This window comes from the organism of the source record quoted next, unplaced genomic scaffold (assembly GCF_019419815.1).
Source record: "Pyrus x bretschneideri cultivar Hongxiangsu unplaced genomic scaffold, Pyrus_bretschneideri_v1 Contig62, whole genome shotgun sequence".
In the NCBI taxonomy this organism is placed as follows: Eukaryota; Viridiplantae; Streptophyta; class Magnoliopsida; order Rosales; family Rosaceae; genus Pyrus; species Pyrus x bretschneideri.
This window is the reverse complement of record NW_025999801.1, coordinates 1,111,255-1,135,462: the sequence shown is the minus strand read 5'-3', so window position 1 is coordinate 1,135,462 and position 24,208 is coordinate 1,111,255. Positions and strand designations below refer to the sequence as shown.

At 38.0% G+C, this 24,208-nt stretch overlaps 2 protein-coding genes across 2 annotated transcripts; both read left to right on the top strand.

The window, feature by feature from the left end:
- Nucleotides 1-15,518: 15,518 nt before the first annotated feature.
- Nucleotides 15,519-16,479, top strand: LOC125471842. The gene is made up of 2 exons (XM_048572683.1): nt 15,519-16,136; nt 16,234-16,479. Exons 1-2 carry the CDS (start codon nt 15,519-15,521, stop codon nt 16,285-16,287), a joined length of 672 nt encoding a protein of 223 aa, XP_048428640.1. The 3' UTR covers nt 16,288-16,479.
- LOC103946212 lies at nt 16,458-17,905 on the top strand. The gene is made up of 4 exons (XM_048572682.1): nt 16,458-16,694; nt 16,788-16,993; nt 17,182-17,811; nt 17,869-17,905. The coding sequence occupies exons 1-4, from the start codon at nt 16,458-16,460 to the stop codon at nt 17,903-17,905; spliced, it is 1,110 nt and encodes a 369-aa protein (XP_048428639.1).
- The last annotated feature ends 6,303 nt before the right edge of the window (nt 17,906-24,208 follow it).

Here is a 24,208-nt window from a genome sequence, read left to right as displayed (position 1 = left end):
AGTACAAATGACATTAGAGATTATTGTGAGAGAATAATCCTCTTTTATAGAAGGGAGTTTCTAGCTTTGTACTAACATTGACACGTGTCGTGCTGTGATTGGCCTTTGATATCGACACATGTTGCGTTGTGATTGGCCTCTAATATCGACATGTGTCGCGTTATGATTGGCATTCTGGTTGGAGGGAAAGTCTTGTTGGTCCTTGATGGTATACTGTTGACTAGTGCTCAGTAGTTTCAGGATTGATCAAGTATGGTACAAACAACACGAAGTAATGTTGTTCCTTTACCCTTCTCGGTCATAGCAACGTAATGGGAGTTGCAAGGTTGACGTGTTTTAACTTTGTCAGAGATCTTTAACAAAGTGGTTCACGTTATCTAGAAAGATAATGTTATGTGTGAAAAGCGTCAACAATTTTTATCTAGGAAAATCCAGCTCTCGAGGTTCGGAGAGCGGTGCCTTTTCGATTTTTGAGCAAGCAATCTTGTTAAGGGTTTGGTTTTCAAGATTTGGAGAGCGGTACCTCTTCGATTTTTGAGCAAGCAATCTTGTTGGGAGTGCTTTCTCGGACGTGAGGAAAGGTTGGGCGTTTTTACAAGCCTGTTTTGCCACGGAGCACGGAGGTTGACACATATAGGGTTTTCCAGTTATCAAACAGTGGTGTTGTTCCTTTACCCTTGTGGGTAATAGTAGGGTAGCTGGATCTTCAAAATTTATGTGTCTTAACTTTGTCAGGGTTCTTTGGCAAAGTTATCTTTGGTATCCGAGAAACTGATGCCGCTTGTGAAGATTGCTAATAGATCTTACTCAGGAAAATCTGCTTCTCAAAATTCGAAGGGTGGTGCCTCTTTGATTTTTGAACAAGCGGGCATGTTGCCCTTTCTTTTATGGGGGCACCAATTGTGTTCAAGAAGTTTGTTCAGAGAGTTACTGCTTGTAGGAATTCTTCCCTTATTATCGTACTTTTGAGACTTGAATGTTGTGGAAGAGGTAGCCATGTCTCCTTAGTATAACATATAGCGCCAATTCTTCTTATCTCCTATTGATCCCCTTACTATTGGAGACTCTGTGATGAAGAATGATATGACCGCTGCGGTGATAGCCAAGAATGTTCTCACTCCCAAAGACAACAGACTACTTTCCAAACGGTCCAATGAGTTGGCTGTTAAGGATTTTCTGGCTTTTAGTGTTCAGTGTGCAGGTTCTGTGTCTAATATGGCTCAACACCTATTTGCTCGAACCCGCCAAGTTAAATCGTTGGTGGTTGAAGTGATTAGTCTCAAACAGGAGATCAGAGTGCTTAAGCACGAGAATAAACAGTTGCACATAGCTATGCTACAACCACGAGGAGAAAACTTGACCAGTTACAGGAATCCGAGGGTCCGATTTTAAATGATTATCAGAGGTTTGTGAGTTTGTTCGAAAGACATTTATTACTTTCGTCCTCTAGGGCTATACCACTTACTGAAACTCTAAATGATCAACCTCTGGTGCTAGCTTTCTGGGGTTCTGCCCAGTACTGAGGCTCCAAATAATCACCATCTGGTGTCTTCTATTTTTGGGGCTTTGTCGAGTGCTGAAACTTCTCCTGAGCAATTTTTGTGAAGGCGCCTTCTTGTTTGTTTGTTTTGATTCATGTGTATGCACGTATTTGTAATTTATTGAAGATATCAATAAATAAACTTTACTTCATTTAACGTGTTGTGTTAAATACACTAAGGTATCCTTCACTAGGTTATTTGAAATTTTTATTTTGTTGAAGTTTGCATGTTGAAACTTCGTGGGTAGACTCTGTAGGTTGAAGTAGTGCTTCCTTAATTTCCCGAGTGAGGAAAACTTCTCGGTTGGGGACTTGAAAAATCCAAGTCACTGAGTAGTCGTGAAACTTTCGAGTACCAAGGTGTAATGGTATATGGTAAAAGCCTCCCAAGTCTCCGGGCGAGGATAGTTGCTGAGGGAGGTGTCTTGGTAATGGCCAAGTTATCCAAGTAACGAAGCTTTATTTTTGTGTCGCACCTTCCTTAAAAAAAAAATAAGACCCAAGGTCTCATCCCTTTAAACGTGTCTTCTTCCCCATTTGCCTTGCCTTTTCTCATTATTTTACTGTTCATTTTTTTTTTTTTTACTTTCTGCTACTCTTTTCTGCTTTTAGTTTTTCTTTTGTCATACCTTTCCCTTCTTTGGTGGAATTGCTTTTCATTTCCCCTAACAAACTGAGTTGCTGCAGAGTCATTTTGAAGGAAATGTGGATAAGCTCCTGTTCTAAAGCGGTGTTGGAGCTGGGGAAATCGAGGAGGGAGTCGATGTAGAGGGAGCGGTAGCTTTTCAATATAACATCATCCTCTGTAGCTCGAATCGCAAAGTTGTCCTCATGAAAGTTGTTCCTTAACTCCTGAACTACAACATATCCAAATTTGAAATCCATCGGGGCAATACAACTCTAGAAATTCAGGTATGATAAGTGATTGTTCATTATTTTTCTGTAAACCCGTCAGACATGTTGTGAGCTTCAAAACTCCATTTTCGATTGTTCAGATCAACATACTTTCTTCATCGAAGTTGTTCCTCATCCTTGCTTCTATAACATATAAAAAATTCAGAATAAACTAACGGTTAAATATTTCCAGATCTTCGAAACACTACGGCAACTTTGAAGTCTGCAGAAATCCGATTGTCATGTTTAGAACTTCAATACTCTAACTTCCGTCACTTAAATAGAAACAGTTCCTTCTTGAAAGTTGTTCATCTGCTCAAGAACTATAAGATGTCCAAAATTCAGCTCCATTGATAACTAAAAGGAGATGGAAGAGGGAGAAAGAGAAAGAGATTGCTTGGGTTGGATTTCTAGTTTGGGGGAGACTCCAGTTTTCGTGGCACCTTCATTACTGGTGGATTTCTTGTACTTTTGTTTACCACTAATGTGTAACTTTGACTTGTTATTTACTCTATTATAGTATGTTTGGAAACATATATAAGTAAATAGGTAAGGTGTATTGGTTGTGGATTTTTGTTTGGGTATATAGCTTAAATAGTTGAAGCTATTTTTAGGACACAAGAACTTGATTTTGCTTCACACTATTTTGATCAAGAGTGTGTGAAGCTTTTGACATTTGTAGTTGCTCTCCATTTGGTGGGGCTTTGTAGATGAAGCTTTGTGGTTGAAGCTTTGTAGTTGAAGCTTTGTGGTTGAACGTTGAAGTTTTGTAGGTGAAACTTTGTGGTTGAAACTTTGTAGTTGAAGCTTTGTGGTTGAACGTTGAAGTTTTGTGGTTGAAGCTTTGTAGGTGAAGCTTTGCGGTTGAAGCTTTGTGGTTGAACGTTGAAGTTTTGTGGTTGAAGCTTTGTAGGTGAAGCTTTGTGGTTGAAGCTTTGTAGGTGAAGCTTTGCAGTTAAAGCTTTGTGCTTTGTGGTTGAAGCTTTGTAGGTGAAGCTTTGCAGTTGAAGCTTTGTGGTTGAAGTTTGTGGCTGAAGCTTTATAGGTGAAGTTTTGTGGTTGAAGATTTATAGGTGAAGCTTTGTGTAGGTCACCATAAATTGATTTTGCTTCACACTATCTTGATCAAAAGTGTATAAGGCTTTTTTACATTTGTTGAAGCTTTTGTTGGCATCATAAACTGGTTTTGCTTTACACTATCTTGATCAAGAGTGAAGGTTTTGAGAATTGTAATTGTCTTTCGTTGATGAAGTTGCTGTGTTCCCTCTCCTTTTTCTTTCATTATTTTTTTGTTTTTTTTATTTTTAGAATGGGGGAACTAAAAATTTGAAGTTTGAAACTCCCTAGCTTGTGTGGAAGTTTGAAGACTTTCCATGTGGGGCTTTTTTATGGTTTGAATTTGAATTTTGAATTTCTTTGGTCTTGTTGAACTTATATAAGAAGGATAAGTTTCCACTCCTTACCTTGACTTCATCTCATTTTGTAGTAAGTTTTGAAGACAGAGTGTTCTCTAGTTGAGAGGGATTCCAGCATTGCTTTGCACCATCTTTAGGTTGGTAGTCTTCTCCACTAGATCGCATGCTTTCATTCTTATTGAATTGTTTGAGTGTTCATGTATTTGGTTGAGAACATGATGAACTGGTTGAGCTTTTCTTCATACCCTAGGAACCTCCTTATGTTTTGATATTTCATGTAGTGATAGAGTTTGTTTCTGTTTGTTGTAGATGTCAAAGTCTAGAAGGCCTAATGATGTGGGCTCCCCTAGCTCTAGCTCTATGTTTGAGCTTGCAATGTTGGAGTCTTCATGGCCTTTGTTGGAGTCTTGTACAAAAAAAAACGTTGGATGATCTTCGCAATTGTCAAACCTTAGCCAATATTGGTTCTTCCTTATTCATGTCGGTAGGTGAAGAGTTGTTTTTTAGTAGGTGAAGGGGTTGTGTTTTTTACGCCATACCCATATTTCGCTATGAGTTCACAACGGACCATTTAGAGAAAAACTTGTTAGATAGCGAAAAGCAGCTTGAGGCCCTAAGGCAATCATGTAGTATCCCCCGCAGTGTAGGAATGCGTTTGGTACATCATGAAGAATTGGCCTTTGAACCGCCCAAGGGTCATGTTATGTTCTATACCCAAATATTATTGATCTTAGGGGTGAAGCTGCCTTTGCACCCGTGGTTGCAACGGATGCTATCTTTCATTGGATATGCGCTTGGGCAACTCAATTCTGGTTTTTGGGATACCTTAATTGGGTTTTATATTATTTGGATGGAATGTGGGTTAGGTGAGCTTTCCTTCCATCAGTGGTGCTACTGCTATAAGATGCGCCTGATGAAAGCATGCCCTGGGTATGCCGAGTGTGCATGTTGAAGTGAGAGAGCGTATTGTCTTTAGTAAGAAAAATACATACTACACTTGGAAAAATCATTGGTGTTTTCTTTATAATAATTGGGAGCATGTTAGGGTGTCATGCCTGAGCGACGTGTTCTTACTCACTTCCAGACTGTAGGTTGTAATGTACCCATTGTTCATATTGTTTGCTATTTGTTGTGATTTCTTCTTATGTCTAACATTTTCCTTCATGTAGTGACGCAAGGCAGCATCAAATTGTCTGGACGGGAGCTGGCTGATGTAGAGAAGGTATTAATGGTGACTAAGGAGGATAGACATTTAGGCAAGCTACGACTTTTGTTCTGAAAGTACAGTTACCAGCCCCTAGTGTTGGAGTGTCAGAGACGAGCAAGTAAGTTGTATCTTTCATTTCGCCCCCTCTTTCTTTTATAAAGTTGCATTCCTTACTTTGATTTTTCTTGTTCAGTAGAGAAAATTAGCAAGAAATGAGAGACTAGCACTAAGAAAGAAAAAGCACCCATGTTAGTTCCCGTAGGCGACATTTTGTTTCACAAAGGAGCTCGTAAGCACCGGGTGAGGCCAGCTCCTAGATCTAAGTCGCAAGATGAGGTCCTCAAGATTACTGCCTTAAAGAAGGCTAAAGCTGAGGCCATCGGGTGTGCTGCTAGCATAGTTGCATGGGAGAAGAGACAACTATTGCCTTCTCTTCCTACCATCGATCGCATCTTTCCTCCAACCATGGAGGACATTGACCAAAATGGTGACCCTAGCTCCAACTGTAAGAGGAAGTATAAGGAAGAGGTTGGCAGCATGCATTGGAAGGACTTGAAGGTTGCCATGCAACCAAGTAGTTTTAGGTATGTCAATAATTGCCTCGCAGGATGCCGATCCACTGTTAACGAACTTGGCGAGCCGCTAGATAAGAACAAATCAGATCTTGACCAGATGATGAGGCTATCTTCTTACGTTAATGTACTTTGTCATTTCTTTACTTTTTCCCCTCTTTTTCTTGGTAGTGACGATCATCTTGTCATGTAGGTCATGATCGAGTATGACGACAGACTACGAGAGGTCGAGCGGTACAAGGCAAAGTTTGAAGAGAATAAGCAGCTTGTGAATGACGCCAGAAAAACTAGTAAAGCTTTGGCTAAGGGCATCTGCCTTAAGGATCAAAACTTTGAGAGTTTGAAGAGGCGGAATTGTGAGAACGTGAGGCTTAAGAAACAATTAGAGGTGACTGAGAAATAGTTGGAGACAAATATCCTCGAAGTTTCCAAGGTTAAAGGGGAGTTGGATAGTGCCTTGGTTGGGGTTTCTGGGCTAAATAAAAGTATCCTCACTAAGAAGAACACTGCCATGCAGGAGTTCTTAGATTCCCAGGCCTTTCATGATACCTTTAGACCTCACTGCATCTGGATGGCTAATTTTGAGAAAAGGAAATGGATGGCCGTCATTAAGCGTTATGATAATGGAAGCATTATTCGAAGGTACTGTGATAAGATGGATAAGTACCGACAAAGAGATGAAGCCTTTGTTCTCGCAGTTAATCCTAGTAGTGAAGATGACTCTGATTATGAGGCTAGTGTCGGTGAGCAATCTCGGGAGAGTGAGGATGGTTCTGTAAATACTGAGGATGGTGGCGATGACGATGTGGTTGAAACGCAGAGTGATATTGTTAGGGGCTCAGCCTCAGATGAGGATGTTTTATAGTGCCTTTTTTGTTTTTGCATGGTTCTGGAGATACCACATCCACTACTTTGCTGATAAGGGATGGCTGTAGGGAGTTTCCTTTGATATGTCCTTGCCTCGGCAGAGGTATTGTTGTAAACCTGCTCCACCACTTCAGAGTAAGTCTTCCAAGTGTTGGCATTGATCATGTACTTGAAGAAACAGTCGCGTAGGCCTACCGTGAAGGCTTTAAGGGCGATCTTGTCATCTGCCTCAGTGCAGCGAGAATACTAATAGCTGAAGCGGCCAGCATACTTTTGTAGTGACTTGTCCAGCTTCTGGCGAATAGTGTACAAATTATCTGCAGAATGCAAGCGATTTGTCTTGAAGATGTGTTGAAAGACAAACAGTTTCCTTAATTCCTCAAATGAATCATCCTCATCTGAGGCTGAGCCCCTGACAATATCATTCTGCGTTTCAACCGCATCGTCATCACCACCATCCTCGGTATCTCTAGAACCATCCTTACTCTCCCGAGACTACTCACCGACACTAGCCTCATTATCAGAGTCATCTTCACTACTGAGAGCAACTGCAAGAACGAAGGCTTCACCTCTTTGTCGGTACTCATCCATCTCATCACGATACCTTCAGATAATGCTTCCATTATCGTAATGCTCAAGGACAACCATCCATTTCCTTTTCTCAAAATTAGCCGCCCGGATGCAGTGAGGTCTAAAGGCATCATGAAAGGCCTGGGAACCTAAGAACTCCTACATGGCAGCGTTCCTCTCGGTTGGGATACTTCTTTTCAGCCCAGAAACCTCAACCAAGGCACTATCCAAGTCCCTTTTAACCTTGGAAACTTCAAGGATATTTGTCTCCAACTGTTTCTCAGTCGCCTCTAATTGTTTCTTGAGCCTCACGTTCTCACCATTCCGCCTTTTTAAACTCTTAAAGTTTTGATCCTTGAGGTGGATAGCCTCAGCCAAAGCTTTGCTCATTTTTTTGACGTCATTCACAAGCTGCTTATTAATTTTAAATTTTTCCTTGTACCGCTCGACTTCTCATAGTCTGTCGTCATACTCAGTCATGACCTACATAACAAGATGATCGTCACTGCTAAGAAAAAGAAGGGAGAAAGTAAAGAAATGATAGAGTAACACTTACGTAAAAAGATAGCATCATCATCCGGTCACGATCTGATTCGTTCTCATCTAGCGACTCGTCAACAGTGGATCGGCGTCTTGCCAGGCAATTATTGACATACCAAAAATTACTTGGTTGCATGGCAACATTCAAGTCCTTCCAATCAATGTTGCCGACCTCTTCCTTATACTTCCTCTTACAGCTGAAGCTACAGTCTGAAAGTGAGTACGAACATGTTGCAAGTGAGTAAGAACACGTTGCTCAGGCATGACACCCCTAACATGCTCCTAATCATTATAAAGAAAGCATCAACGATTTTTCCAAGTGCAGTATGTCTTTTTCCTACCAAAGACAATACGCTCTCTCTCACTTCGACATGCACACTTGGAATACCCAGGGCATGCTTTCACCGGGCGCATCTTATAGCAGTAGTGCCACTGATGGAAAGAAGGCTCACCTAACCCACATTCCATCCAAATAATATAAAACCCGATCAAGGTATCCCAAAAACCAGAATTGAGTTGCCCAGACGCATATCCAATAAAAGATAGTATCTGTTGCAACCACGGGTGCGAAGGCAGCTTCACCCCTAAGATCAATAATATTTAGGTATAGAACATAACATGACCATTGAGTGGTTCAAATGGCAATTCTTCATGATGTACCAAACGCATTCCTACACTGCGAGGGATACTACATGACTGCTTTAGGGTCTTAAGCTGTTTTTCGCTATCTAACAAGTTTTTCTCTAAATGGTCCGTTGTGAACTTAAAGCGAAATATGGGTATGGCGTTAAAAACAACCCTCTCACCCACTGACATGAATGAGGAAGAACCAATATTGGCTAAGGTTTGATAATTGCGAAGATCATCCAACGTTTCTTTTGTACAAGACTCCAACAAAGACCCTGAAGACTTCAACATTGCAAGCTCAAACCTAGAGCTAAGGGAGCTCTCATCACTAGGGCTTCCAGACTCTAACATCTACAGCAAACAGAAACAAACTTTATCACTACATAAAAGATCAAAACGTAAGGAAGTTCATAGGGCATGAAGAAAAGCTCAACCAGTTCATCATGTTCTTAACCAAATACATGAACACTCAAACAATTCAACAAGAATGAAAGCATGCGATCTAGTGGAGAAGACTACCAACCTGAAGATGGTGCAAAGTAATGTCAAAATCCCTCTCAACTAGAGAACACTCTATTTTCAAAAATTACTACAAAATGAGCAAATGAAAGCAAGGGTAAGGAGTGGAAACTTATCCTTCTTATATAAGTTCAACAAGACCAAAGAAATTCAAAATTCAAATTCAAACCATGAGAAAGCCCTACATGGAAAGTCTTCAAATTTCCACATAAGTTAGGGAGTTTCAAACTCAAATTTTCAGTTCTCCCACTCCAAAAAAATAAATAAATAAATCGAAAAAAAAGGGAAGGGGAGGACATCAACTTCATCAATGAAAGACAATTACAATTCTCAACAGCTTAACACACTTTTGATCAAGATAGTATGAAGCAAAACCAGTTTATGGTGCCAACAAAAGCTTCAACCAATAAAGGGCAACAACAAATGTCAAAAAGCCTCACACGCTCTTGATTAAGATAGTGTGAAGCAAAACCAATTTATGGTGACCAACACAAAGCTTCACCCACAAAGCTTCACCTACAAAGCTTCAACCACAAAGCTTCAACCACAAAACTTCACCTACAAAGCTTTAAGCACAAAACTTCACCTACAAAGCTTCACCAAATGGAGAGCAACTATAAATGTCAAAGGCTTCACATACTCTTGATCAAGATATTGTGAAGCAAAATCAAGTTTTTGTGTCCTAAAAATAGCTTCAACTATTCAAGCTATATACCCAAACAAAAACCCACAACCAATACACCTTACCTATTTACTTGTATATGTGTACAAACATATTATAATAGAGTAAATAACAAGTCAAAGTTCCACATTTAATGGTGAACAAAAGTACGAGAAATCCACCAATAATGAAGGTGCTACGAAAACTAGAGTCTTCCCCAAACTAGAAATCCAACCTAAGCAGCCTCTTTCTCTCTCTCCCTCTTCCGTCTCCCTTTATCTATCAAATTTCTGCAACTTTTGCTCTTTTTCAATGGAGCTGAATTTTGGACATCTTATAGTTCTTGAGCAGATGAACAACTTTCAAGAAGGAACTGTTTATGTTTAAACGACGGAAGTTAGAGTATTGAAGCTCCAAACATGACAGTCGGATTTCTGCAGACTTCAAAGCTGCCGTAGTGTTTCGAAGATCTAGAAATATTTAACCGTTAGACGACGGTGGCGGTGTGGTCTTTGCTTTTGCAACATTCAGGCCTAAGCTTGATGTAGGCTTCCCGTTATATCTTGGATTGTCGCTATCATTTTACTTCGACTTTACTTTATTTGTTGTTGTTTACCCGGTTTTTTTGGGTCTTGTTAATGTAATGAAAGTTATATTACTTGACCAAAAAAATAATCACAATAAATTACTTTCCATGTGGAACAACCTAATTAGACTTTTAGGATCCACATGTGCACCACATTAGGACAATAAAACATATATGATAGAATTATATCAAAAGGAGACATTGGTTGGTTTTCACCTTCAAGGTGAGAGCATTTTTGCTCATCACCATAACTCTAGTGTAAGCACACCATACACCTCATCTTCTGACACGTGTCATTTCAACTAATTTTGGTTAACTTTAATATTAAATATACATTTTCTAAACAAAAAAAAAATTAACGAAGGTTAAGTGAAAGGACATATCATGATGAGGTATATGGTGATCATACACCATAATTTATGGTGTTGAGCAAAAATGCACCACCGTTAGACCTGCCAGTTTCTGACATGACACTAAAATAAAGGGTTTGGGGTCAACACGATAACTAATTGGGTCATTATCGGGTGACCCGTTAAGAAAAAAATTATTTTGATAATTTTAAAGTTTAATTACTAAAAGGTTTATTATAAAATACAATAGCAATATTAATAAATACAATATATTCTATATTAAATATATAGTTTTGTATTATTATTCTATATAAGTTAAAAAATAAAAAGTTTTAGTCATTATTTATTTTTATTATGAGAGTTCCTTATCATCATAACTAGGATAAATTTTACTTAACAGTTAACATGTTGTTGTCCAAAATTAAAATAAACTAGTATAGTATTTGTATAGGCAAAAACTAAGAAGACATACATACAAGTATGAAAAATGTGAAAGAATATATAAACACTCATGATTCATCATTATTCCTCCACAAGTAGATAATGGTTACACTTACATTATCATTTAGATTTTTAAAATCCTCCAAACCCACATGAATAATGTTTTTTATTTGAGGGAAAAATTAATAAAATTAATAATAATTATTGTAGAAGTGTAAAAAATGTAAAAAATAAAAAATAAAAAAAAAATACAATCTCTCATAGTGACAAGCTTTACAACTTTCATGAAAGGGCCAGCTTCGAAGTCCAACATGATCCATAAACCTTAGTTTTATATTTAACCATCGATTGTCATTTACACTTTATTCTTCTTACTCAATTTCATTTTTAAAATTTTCTTTTTTGAAAACATGATCATCTGGTGGATATAAGAAGATGAATGGTTCAGATCTTTGATATCACGTTTCGATATTTACGATTAACTGAAATATGAGTCGATATCATATAGTTTGTAGAAACTTTATAAACATCAAGCAATATTTTCACTAATCGTAAAACTCTGAATATAATATCAACGATTCAAACCGTTTATCTTCATGCATCCTCTAATAAATCATGTTTTCAAAAAAGAAAATTTGATGAGAACAATAAAGCGTAAATGTAAACAACAATCAACGGTTAAATTTTGATCTATGATTTATATGATTATAGTGGCAAATTTCGAAGTTAAGCTCTTCATGAATGTGAAATCCTATTCTCGGATTTCGCTATTATAATCTACATATTGTATTGTTGAGATTTTTATCTTTCAGGATATTATATTAATTTATTTGAATTTAGATTTTAATTAAACTAGTTACGAAGAGTGAAGTTTGAAAACTAATTATTTAAAATCTGTAGATCGTTCGATGTCACAATTTATATTTTCGAATAGAGCCCGATCTCATGAACGCGTAGGCGTAAATTGTTTATGAAATGGAGTTATAATGAGAGAGTTATTAACGTTTAAAGTTAGGGATATTTTTGTAATTTTGCCCTCATTTAGAAGGCTCCAAAAAATCTGGAGCAAAAGATGTGCCACGTGTGTGGCTAGAATGAAGGCAAAAGAAGAGATGGACGACTAGGATAGAAAGGAAAGAAAAGAAAGGAGAGAAAGGAGAGAAAATGAGGGGGAAGAAGGACCGATCGAAAAGAGAAGCAAGGAGGGGAAAGGAGAGGGGGGGAGAAGGAGGGGAACTAGACCCCCATTCGACCCGATTGCACTTCTTGACCTGACCCAGTCTTTTTCATATTCTCCAGTGGTTTTTCATCAATTTTTCCAGCGAACCACGTTATCTAACCCCTGCAAAATGTTCTGCGACCTTTCCTCTACCCATTAAAACCCAAAATTGTGGAAATTTAGCCATGAAATTATGAAAACCGCACCAGTGGGTACGGGAACCCCTTGTCGTCGATTCTCCCATTATTGAAACGATTTTCACCAATTATCACCACCATTAGACTCTCCTTGAACCCAGGAACAAAGTCCAAACAACCTTGGAGGCGGCGGAGCACTGGAGGTGACAAATCGAAGTCACCCAAATCAAGGGTTTCAGGCAATTCATGGGCCATTTGAGGTCTTTCCCAAAAAAATTGGCCTTGGTCACATGTATGAAACTTACTCTACTCATTGAGATATTCATTCTAGTAAAACTTGAGAATTTTTGGAAATAGTTGAATTTTCCAGCGAGTCGAGACGGCCGACCGCCACCTGCAGCGGCGCATGGCTAGTGGGCCAACAATGTCTTTTTAAGTACTATTAGATGCCCTGAGTTCATGTTTCATATCCATATGACGTACATTGATTGTTTGAACTTAGTTTCATTACGACACATTACTTGATCAAAATATGAATCGCCAATCCGATCATTGGATCGTCACTAAACCTTAATGTTTATAGAACATAATATTTGAGGATAACTGGAAATGATAGATCGGGAATCCGACATACAGATCTTCCCGAATTAGATTCTAAGTTAATAAAATTAATTGTTAACTACCACCTAATTCTAGCAATTGGCGGAGATTCGACCGTCGGATAGCGGTGAGATTTTAGTATGTTGTTTTTTGAGCATAATGTGGACCTTAGGAAGTTACAGATCTATATTATGATGGGCGGATCTTCCGGATTAAATTGCTAGGGTGTGCACCCCGCCATTGACGTTTGGTCAACAGGTCTTGAACCATTTGAATTACTAAAATTAGTATTACTAAAGACTCAGTGAAGCTTTAAGGACTTGTCTCGGTGAGTAATTTTAATATATGTGATATGGTGATTACCCGATTCTTTGTATTAATATCCTTTGTGGATATGACATGGTTTTATAAATGTGTTTTCTGTTAAAATGTGATTCTTTTATAATTGGCCATCGATCTATTTTTATTAAACGTGATTTGATTCATGGATTCGTAATATTTGTGAAAAAGTGATTCGAATTGTATATTGAAATGTTTTGTAAATTGAGGGCTAGTAGGGGACTATGACCTTGCTTTGTTAGTACGCATTAGGGGACCATACTCTATATGGATCGCGCTTGGTTAATCCGCGTTGGGCGATCCTTATGGCCATTTATACTTAGGGGTGATCATCTTGGTTAATCCGCGTTGGGTGATCATTGCCTAACAATTATGTAGGTGTGACTCTGCTTGGTTAATTCACGTTGGGGGGTCACTACCTACCTGATTATCTTGACCCTACTTGGTTAATCCACATTGGGGGGTCACTAGTGGCCCTGCTTGGTTAATCCGCATTGGGGGACCATATTGTATATGGATTGCGCTTGGTTAATCCGCGTTGGGCTATCCTGATGGCCATGTGATAAGCTCATATTTATATATATTTTATATTAAATTCACTTGTCTTTTCTTAGTTAGTTCCTTATATTTTTGAGTTATTTACCTTGTTTTTGTGTTTTGTAGGATTTGTCAAGTAAAGAAAAGAAAAATAACACAAGTGGAATGTTAAGTAATAAATTCGTCAAAACTGCCTGTGCAGGTCAGCTGACTTTGGAAGCAAGTTGCGGACAGTTCAGAATGAATTAGAGAATGAGCCTTATATGCTTGGAAAGCTACGGATGTCTATTTTCTGAAGCATTTTGCGGATTGTTAATATCATTTTTCTAGAAAAAGTTATGACTGTTCTAACACTGAAAGGTTCCCAGGAGGCTGAGCAGTTTGTAACTGATAAGAAAGCATTGAAAGCAATAAATCCCATAAAACTAACAGCCAAAACTGATGCAGCCAAGAACAAGCCAGCTAACACCTATTCAAATATCAGAGGAAATGAAAAATTAAGTGAGAGTAATGGGCATAAAGGCTGCCCAAAGAGTTACAATTGTTTTAGCATTTCCTCCCACTTATTGTCATCACTAAATGGCTGTTAGCGGGGTGAGTTATGGAGAAAAAACTGTGGCAGCATAAAAAAAAAAAAATACCTACAGGTTGCAGCAACAAAGAGGGGGAAAAAGGGTGAAAAAAAAGAGAGAAAAAAAAAAGAAGCAAAGCAAGGAAAAAAGGCAAGGCTGCTGCATTGGGGAAGGAAGGAAAGGAAGGAGGAAATCTTGGCATTCTCTTCTCTCGGTTTTATCTTCTCAAACTCATGTCTTTCTTTTGGTTTAATTTGAGAATTATGTGTAACTAATTTTTAGTAGTTAGGGGCTGTTTTGAAGCCCCTAATATGATTGCAAGTTTGTTATGACATTTCGTTTGAATTACTTTTACGAATGGATGAAAATTGGTTCACTACATGTCTCATTGATGAATTCTTTATGTGTTTTCTATGGATGCATACTTAGTAAGCATATCTAGGATTCTAATGCTATGAATATGTGTGTGCCTGCCCTTGTTGAATGAGGACCTACATATGTTCCAGAGTAGTACTTGTTAATTGCGATTAACATGTGAATCAATTTCTAGGATAAGTAAGACAACGCCAGTACTTACGATGCCTTGTGATGACTCAAACTCTTTTCGTTCTTAATGATTTCTACTTGTTAAATTTATGAACACACCATTCGAGATTGCATGTTAGGGACTAAGTTAAGTTGAAAACGCCATTCTCTTAACATACTACATAAGAAAGAGTAATAGGTTGAGTTCTAACATTGAGCCAACTTGAGCATCTTCATCCAAAAATGAAAGGAATTTGAATGAAACATAACATGTTTGCATGATTATTTGGTGGTGGATAGCAATTCCCCTAACTCGTTTTTCTTAATTTGTGAACTACTTAAAAATATGTCTCTGTCTTGTTTTTGTTCGATTTAATTTAAATATCAAATCAACTCCAAAAATCCCAAAAATTTGTGTGAGTGTAGCTCTGTGTGTCTAGTATCTGTATATAAAATTTCGTAGACTTTAGATAAGTGTAAGTCAGTCTAATAATTATTTTTCGGTGGCTGGTCAGTAGGGATAGCAGCCCAGTTTTTGTGACATTTTAAGTAGTTAGATAAAACAATCTTCTGCGGGAAAGACCCTTATTTTCATATGCTACAATTGACAAATATTATTGTTAATAAGGAAAATTAATAGGACATTTGTGTGCTACTTTGTGATGTGCATTTAATCCTATCAAATTTTTGGTGCCGTTGCCGGGGATTGTTATTTCTAATTACTTATTTTTTATTGTTTTCTTTTCTTGTCTAATTAGTGTTTTTGTTTTTGTTTTTATTTCAGGTACTCTTCGTAGTATATGCGTACTCGAAGGTTCAAGAGCATTGATCTAGCTTCCTACGATCCTGAGGTTGAACGAACATTTCGAAAGCTTCGAGGAACAATCAAGCAGAAGTGTGCATCGGTGTCTTTACCACCATCTTCTCCACCACATTTGAGTTCGGAAGAGGAGGAAGAACCACAAGAAGGCATGGCTGATAACCGGACTTTGAGGGAATTGGCAACGCCTAATACAGATCAACAACCATCGTGCATCACATATCCAAATGCAGAAGGAGGATTTGAGCTTAAGTCCGGCATGATTCACTACTTGCCTAAGTTCCATGGCTTCTCAACAGAGGTTGCCAACAAGCATCTCATGGAGTTTCATGTGGTATGCTCGGGAATGAGACTAGCCAATGTGGATGAGGAGCAAGTCAAGTTGAGGGCATTCCCATTTACATTAGAAGCTAAGGCAAATGAGTGGCTTTACAATTTACCTCCAGGATCAATGAACACATGGAACCAGGTGAAGCAAGCATTCTTGGAGCAATATTTTCCGGCCACAAAAGCTGCAAGCATAAGGAAAGACATATGTGCAATCCGACAACAACATGGAGAGCCCTTTGGAGATTACTATGAGCGATTCACACATTTGGTTGCACCTTGTCCTAATCATCAAATTTCAGAGCATCTTTTAATACAATATTTTTATGAAGGATTGTGTGGTACTGATCGTGTAATGCTTGATGCAGCAAGTGGAGGAGCATTCATGGACAAGACACCAACAAATGCTAAGGCATTATTAAAGAACATTGCTGGCAACACACGACAATTTGGAGGGAGAGATGAGCTACCTCTTAAGAAAGTTAACGAGGTAAGTGCTAACTCTAGTATTGAATTACAATTAGCTAACTTGACTAATCTTGTGCAACAGGTTATGGTGGCTCCAAAACAGGTGTGCGGTGTTTGTTCAATGATGGGACATGCCACGGATATGTGCCCTTTGTTAATGGATCAAGGTAGTCTTGAGCAAGCTAATGCGTTAGGAGGATTTCAGGGGCAACAAAGACAAAAGTATGATCCATACTCCAACAACTATAACGCAGGGTGGCACGATCATCCACACTTAAAGTGGAACAATCAAGACAACGGACAACAATCTGTTCCCAACAACTACAACCATCCACCTGGCTTCTTTCAAGCAAGACCGCAGGCACCGTTTCAGCCTCAACAACAACAAGCTCCAAGTTAGTCTCTTGAGGATTTAATTGCTTCTTTAGCTAACTCTACTCAATCTCATCAACAGAAAACAGACAAAGCAATTGAAAACCTTGAGCGCCAAATGAGTCAGTTAGCAAATTTGATGGGGCAACAACACCAACCAGGAAGGTTGCCTAGCCAAACCGTGGTGAATCCAAATGCGGAGCAGATGAATGTTGTGACTTTAAGGAGTGGAAGAGAAGTTTTTGAGCAGCCAAGGATGCAAAAGAGGACTAGAAAAGAGAAAAACGAGTTAGGGGAATTGCTGATACAAATGAGCAAGGGGAGCAACAAACCAAAAATCTTGAGCAAGATGAGGCTTCAACAGAAACTGAAAAGTCTCATAAAGATACAGAATTAAACAAAAAAGATTCTGATAAGGTAAGTAAAGAAGTTCAAAATTCATTTAACTCATGTGTCCCTATTCCTTTTCCTCGTAGGTTTATGAAGTCTAAGAAGGAGCAAACTGATAAGGAAATCTTGGATACTTTCCGAAAAGTCCAAGAGAACTTACCTCTTTTAGATGCCATAAAACAAGTGCCCAAGTATGCAAAGTTCCTTAAAGAGCTTTGTACGAATAAGAGAAGATTCAATGATCAAGAAACTGTGGCATTAAGCGAGGAAGTATCAGCTGTTTTGCAGAGAAAGCTACCACCGAAGTTGAAGGATGCCGGTAGCTTTACCATTCCATGTGTAATTGGAGGGAAAGCGTTTGGGAGAGCATTGTGTGATCTGGGGGCATCCATCAATCTGATGCCATATTCAGTGTATGAATCACTAAACCTTGGAGATTTGAAAGAAACAAAGGTAGTAATCCAGTTGGCAGATCGTTCAAATAGATATCCCAAAGGCCTATTGGAGGATGTACTTGTGCAAGTGAATGAACTTATTTTTCCCGCTGATTTTTTTGTTCTTGAGATGGAACATGACCCTATGCCTACTGCACTTCCTCTTATATTGGGAAGACCATTCCTTAGAACAGCGCGTACGAAGATTGATGTCTACGATGGTACTTTAACCATGGAAATTGATGGAGAAAGCGTTAAGTTCAAAATCTTCAATGCTATGAGGTACCTAGTGATTTTGAATCTTGTTTGTCTATTGATGCGTTTGACTATTTTGTGCAGGATTGTTTTAATGAAGGTGTGGGACAAGACAATTTAGAGAAGGCGTTAGTGCATAGTATTACACATGGAAAACTTAATTATTCTGAGCACATTGAAGAAGAATTAATCCAGACAGTGGCAGCCCTTGAGTCTCTTTCACCAATTCATGGCAAGTTTTCTTCCTATTTTATTTCTCTTCCTACTTCTAACGAAAAAATTCTTCCTTCTGTGATTCAGGCACCCAAATTGGAGCTTAAACCGATTCCTGAACATTTGAAGTATGCATTTTTGGGAGAGGAGGAAACATTACCGGTCATCATATCATCACAACTCACAGCAGAAGAAGGGGAGAAATTGATCCGAGTACTGAAGGATCACAAAACTGCCATAGCTTGGAGCATTGCAGATATCAAAGTTGCTCCGGAGGATCAAGAAAAGACAACTTTCACATGTCCATTTGGCACATTTGCATACCGGAGGATGCCGTTTGGACTTTGCAACGCCCCCGCCACATTTCAAAGGTGTATGGTAAGTATCTTTTCTGATATGATTGAGAAAATAATTGAAGTGTTCATGGATGATTTTTCAGTTTATGGTGATTCTTTTGATACATGTCTACATAATCTGTCCCTAGTTTTAAAACGTTGTCAAGAAACTAATTTGGTCTTAAATTGGGAAAAATGTCATTTCATGGTTTCGCATGGATTAGTTTTAGGGCATATCATATCTGAAAATGGAATTGAAGTTGATAAATCTAAAGTAGAACTTGTTAGTTCTTTACATTTCCCTACTACTGTCAGGGAGGTTCGTTCTTTTCTTGGACATGCAGGTTTCTATCGTAGGTTTATGAAAGACTTCTCAATGATTTCTAGACCCTTGTGCCGTTTGCTTCAAAAGGATGTAACATTTGATATGAATGAAGAGTGTGTGGTAGCATCCAACAAACTTAAGGAGTTGTTATCCACGGCTTCTGTGATCATGCCACCAGATTGGAGTTTACCTTTTGAGTTAATATGCGATGCTTCAGATTATGCTGTCGGTGCAGTTCTAGGACAACGTGTCAACAAAGTGCCACATGTCATCTATTATGCATCACGAACACTCAATGATGCACAGTTGAATTATTCAACAACAGAGAAGGAGCTTCTAGCTGTTGTATTTGCTTTAGAAAAATTTAGATCTTATCTGATTGGAACTAAAGTTATTGTGTTTTCTGACCATGCAGCTTTGAAGTATTTACTCACAAAAAAAGATGCAAAACCGCGACTCATTCGATGGATACTTCTGCTTCAAGAGTTTGACTTGGAGATCAAGGACAAGAAAGGGAGTGAGAATGTTGTAGCAGATCATCTTAGCAGACTTATGCACTCAAACATAGAGGAAGATTTCATCCCTTTACGTGAGAGTTTTCCAGATGAGCAATTGTTTTCATTAAAGGTTACTGACCCTTGGTACGCAGATATTATCAATTACAAGGTCACCAAAAAGATTCCGGATGATTTTACACGTGCTCAGAAAGATAAGCTTGTCAAAACCGCCAAATACTACGAGTGGGATGATCCTTATTTGTGGAAATATTGCCCTGATCAATTGATTAGAAGGTGTGTCCCTGAATCTGAGTTTAAATCTATTCTAACTTTTTGTCATTCTTATGCATATGGCGGCCATTTTGGAGCAAAAAGGACAGCCCTTAAGGTGTTAAAGAGTGGTTTTTATTGGCCTAGTTTGTTTAAGGATGCGTACGAGTTTTGTGCAACATGTGATCGTTGTCAACGAACAGGTAACTTGGGCCCAAGAAATCAAATGCCACAAACCCCTATTTTGATTGTTGAGATCTTTGATGTATGGGGCATTGATTTCATGGGACCTTTTCCATCTTCAAATGGTTTTCTTTACATTTTATTGGCTGTGGATTATGTTTCTAAATGGGTGGAAGCGAAAGCCACCAAAACTAATGATTCAAAAATTGTTTCAGATTTTATTAAGACTAACATCTTTGCAAGATTTGGCACACCTAGAACAATCATTAGCGATGGAGGGAGTCACTTTTGCAATAGAACATTTGAAGCATTGCTTAGGAAGTACAATGTCACACATAAGGTGTCTACACCTTGTCATCCGCAAACTAGTGGTCAAGCAAAAGTATCAAACCGTGAGGTAAAGCAAATTTTGGAGAAAACTGTGAGTCCTAGTAGGAAGGATTGGAGCATGCGCTTGAACGATGCATTGTGGGCTTATAGGACTGCTTATAAGACTCCTATTGGAATGTCCCCATTTCGATTAGTTTATGGGAAACCATGCCGTCTTCCAATAGAATTAGAACACAAAGCTTATTGGGCTATCAAAGCCTACAACATGGACATGAGTGTTGCCGGACAGCAGAGGAAGCTTCAATTGAATGAGTTAGATGAAATTCGGAATGATGCATACGAGTCTAGTCGAATATACAAGGAGAAATCAAAGGCATTTCATGACAAGATGATATCAAGGAAGAGCTTTGCCATTGGACAAAAAGTTCTTCTATTTAATTCTCGCCTTTGGTTATTTCCAGGTAAGCTTCGTTCTCGATGGGTTGGTCCGTTTGTTATAACTAATATTTTTCCTCATGGTGCAGTGGAAATCCAAAGTGCAAAGACCAGAAACGTGTTCAAAGTGAATGGACATAGACTCAAACCATATTACGAGTCTTCTGCGGAGCATGATGTGGAGGTTGTACCCCTCCAAGAACCAGCTTCCCTTGAATGATTACTCTTGGTACCGTCCGGCTGAGGACGTAAAAGCAAGCGCTTATTGGGAGGCAACCCAATATTTCTATTCATTATCTTTTTATGTCATTTTCAATTTTTCGTTTGTTTTGTTTTCTGAGTTTTCATGCGTGCTAAGCTGAATTATTTCTTTTCTTTGTAGGAATCTTAGGTTATGTCCACCCTTGGAGTTGATTGCAGAATTGAAGTTTGGGGGTCATCACTTGATTTTATTGCAAATTGGGGAAGTTTTCAGTCCAAATGCTTTATTTTGTTTCTTACTATTTTATTTCATTTTTATTTTTTATTTTATGCATTATTGTGTTTTATGACATTGGGGACAATGTCCAGTTTACGTTTGGGGGTAAAGATTGAAAAAATGACCAAATTGAAAATTTTTGTCCCTTTGACTAAGAACTGGTTTAATTTGTATCCTTGTTTTTTTTGTTTTCTTAATTAGTTTTGTTGACACTAAAAAAAAAAAAAAAAAAAAAAAAAAAAAAAAAAAATTGTATACAAAGCAAATAAAAAGTTTACGGGTGTGATTGGAGGTATTAGTAGAGTGGTTGGAGAGCTTGAGTTCTTATAAATCTCAACAAGAGAATTGCTGGCAATGTAGCTTGGAACTTGTGTTTACCTATCCTTTCATTTCTATAACCCTCTCCCTAAGCCTCATTACAACCAATAAAAGTCCTCTTGATTTTAGTTTTGCAATTATGATTGTGGAGATGAGATCTTTATGCAAGTTTATGGTAGATCTTTCACATTTGATTCTTTGAGCGAAACACGTTAAACTAAACATATGTGTGATTGAGTGTATGTCCCGTGAGAAGGTCACTATTTTGCATGTGGTGTTTTAAAACAAAACTTGAAATTGCATTAGCATGGCTATTACACACACTACACTTCCAAGATGATTAAAAGGTCGCTGTTAACATTTGAATAAGGAAGATGAGCTTGGATTAGCTTGCTTGGTGCTAGCTAAGGTTCTTGATGATTTGTTTTCTTGAATGAAATTCTATGAGGGTGACATAGTGGGGAGCTAATGTTTTTCATGTTGCTACTTTTTCATGTTTTCTTTGTTTTGCTCGAGGACTAGCAAAAGCTAAGTGTGGGGGTATTTGATAAGCTCATATTTATATATATTTTATATTAAATTCACTTGTCTTTTCTTAGTTAGTTCCTTATATTTTTGAGTTATTTACCTTGTTTTTGTGTTTTGTAGGATTTGTCAAGTAAAGAAAAGAAAAATAACACAAGTGGAATGTTAAGTAATAAATTCGTCAAAACTGCCTGTGCAGGTCAGCTGACTTTGGAAGCAAGTTGCGGACAGCTCAGAATGAATTAGAGAATGAGCCTTATATGCTTGGAAAGCTACGGATGTCTATTTTCTGGAGCATTTTTCGGATTGTTAATATCATTTTTCTAGAAAAAGTTATGGCTGTTCTAACACTGAAAGGTTCCCAGGAGGCTGAGCAGTTTGTAACTGATAAGAAAGCATTGAAAGCAATAAATCCCATAAAACTAACAGCCAAAACTAATGCAGCCAAGAACAAACCAGCTAACACCGATTCAAATATCAGAGGAAATGAAAAATTAAGTGAGAGTAATGGGCATAAAGGCTGCCCAAAGAGTTACAATTGTTTTAGCATTTCCTCCCACTTATTGTCATCACTAAATGGCTGTTAGTGGGGTGAGTTATGGAGAAAAAACTGTGGCAGCATAAAAAAAAAATACCTACAGGTTGCAACAACAAAGAGGGGGAAAAAGGGTGAAAAAAAAGAGAGAAAAAAAAAAGAAGCAAAGCAAGGAAAAAAGGCAAGGTTGCTGTGTTGGGGAAGGAAGGAAAGGAAGGAGGAAATCTTGGCATTCTCTTCTCTCGGTTTTATCTTCTCAAACTCATGTCTTTCTTTTGGTTTAATTTGAGAATTATGTGTAACTAATTTTTAGTAGTTAGGGGCTGTTTTGAAGCCCCTAATATGATTGCAAGTTTGTTATGACATTTCGTTTGAATTACTTTTACGAATGGATGAAAATTGGTTCACTACATGTCTCATTGATGAATTCTTTATGTGTTTTCTATGGATGCATACTTAGTAAGCATATCTAGGATTCTAATGCTATGAATATGTGTGTGCCTGCCCTTGTTGAATGAGGACCTACATATGTTCCAGAGTAGTACTTGTTAATTGCGATTAACATGTGAATCAATTTCTAGGATAAGTAAGACAACGCCAGTACTTACGATGCCTTGTGATGACTCAAACTCTTTTCGTTCTTAATGATTTCTACTTGTTAAATTTATGAACACACCATTCGAGATTGCATGTTAGGGACTAAGTTAAGTTGAAAACGCCATTCTCTTAACATACTACATAAGAAAGAGTAATAGGTTGAGTTCTAACATTGAGCCAACTTGAGCATCTTCATCCAAAAATGAAAGGAATTTGAATGAAACATAACATGTTTGCATGATTATTTGGTGGTGGATAGCAATTCCCCTAACTCGTTTTTCTTAATTTGTGAACTACTTAAAAATATGTCTCTGTCTTGTTTTTGTTCGATTTAATTTAAATATCAAATCAACTCCAAAAATCCCAAAAATTTGTGTGAGTGTAGCTCTGTGTGTCTAGTATCTGCAAATAAAATTTCGTAGACTTTAGATAAGTGTAAGTCAGTCTAATAATTATTTTTCGATGGCTGGTCAGTAGGGATAGCAGCCCAGTTTTTGTGACATTTTAAGTAGTTAGATAAAACAATCTTCTGCGGGAAAGACCCTTATTTTCATATGCTACAATTGACAAATATTATTGTTAATAAGGAAAATTAATAGGACATTTGTGTGCTACTTTGTGGTGTGCATTTAATCCTATCACCATGTTTGCTTAGGAGTGATCATGTTTGGTTAATCCGTATTGGGTGATCACTTCCTAACAGCTGTAGGAGTGACTCTGCTTGGTTAATCCACGTTGGGGAGTCACTACCTACTTGGTTATTTTCTCATGGGTGGCTTTGCTTGGTTAATCCTCTTTGGGGGGCCACTTCCTGTTTGGTTACTATGTAAGCTTCGGCTAAATTGCGTCCCTCTAGCCCTATTTTTTAATGTACATATGAAAATTGGTTTTTTAAAATCTTGTGGTTTGAATTAGAAAAACCTGTTAGATGTCTGGGTGACTCATATGAAGTTTTCAGTGACTTGATTATGATTCCATAAAGCATGATTCTATACTTGATGTTTATAGATTGTGATCGATGGTCTGTTTTAATTGAATATCACATACTTGTATTATTGTCACTCACCCGAGCTCCGTAGCTTATCCGAGTTCCGTTTAGCTGGTGCACCATTTCAATGATGTAGGCACTGATTTTACATATGACAGGTTTGGGTAGATTATGAGAAACCGCTTGATATTTTGGTTCCATTGAGTGGTCCAGAACCCGGTGTTGTTGGATTTTGTTGAGTAGTCCGGAATCCTTGCTTTCGCTCGTTCCCATAAGATTAGTCTAGAACCCTAGATTCGAGTGAATGGGAATTACCCACAATAGACCTTGTGAATATAAAATAGATTTACCATGTTATTGCTCATAATCCAAGTCGAAAATTATATAGAGTTCCT

Coding starts and splice junctions, on each gene's coding strand:
- LOC103946212 (XM_048572682.1), top strand. CDS start 16,458: ATGGGACATGCCACGGATATGTGCCCTTTGTTAATGGATCAAGGTAGT. Junction 16,994..17,181: donor ACTAGAAAAGAGAAAAACGA/GTTAGGGGAATT, acceptor TTTTCCTCGTAG/GTTTATGAAGTCTAAGAAGG. Junction 17,812..17,868: donor AAAATCTTCAATGCTATGAG/GTACCTAGTGAT, acceptor TATTTTGTGCAG/GATTGTTTTAATGAAGGTGT.
- LOC125471842 (XM_048572683.1), top strand. CDS start 15,519: ATGCGTACTCGAAGGTTCAAGAGCATTGATCTAGCTTCCTACGATCCT. Junction 16,137..16,233: donor ATGAGCGATTCACACATTTG/GTTGCACCTTGT, acceptor TGCTTGATGCAG/CAAGTGGAGGAGCATTCATG.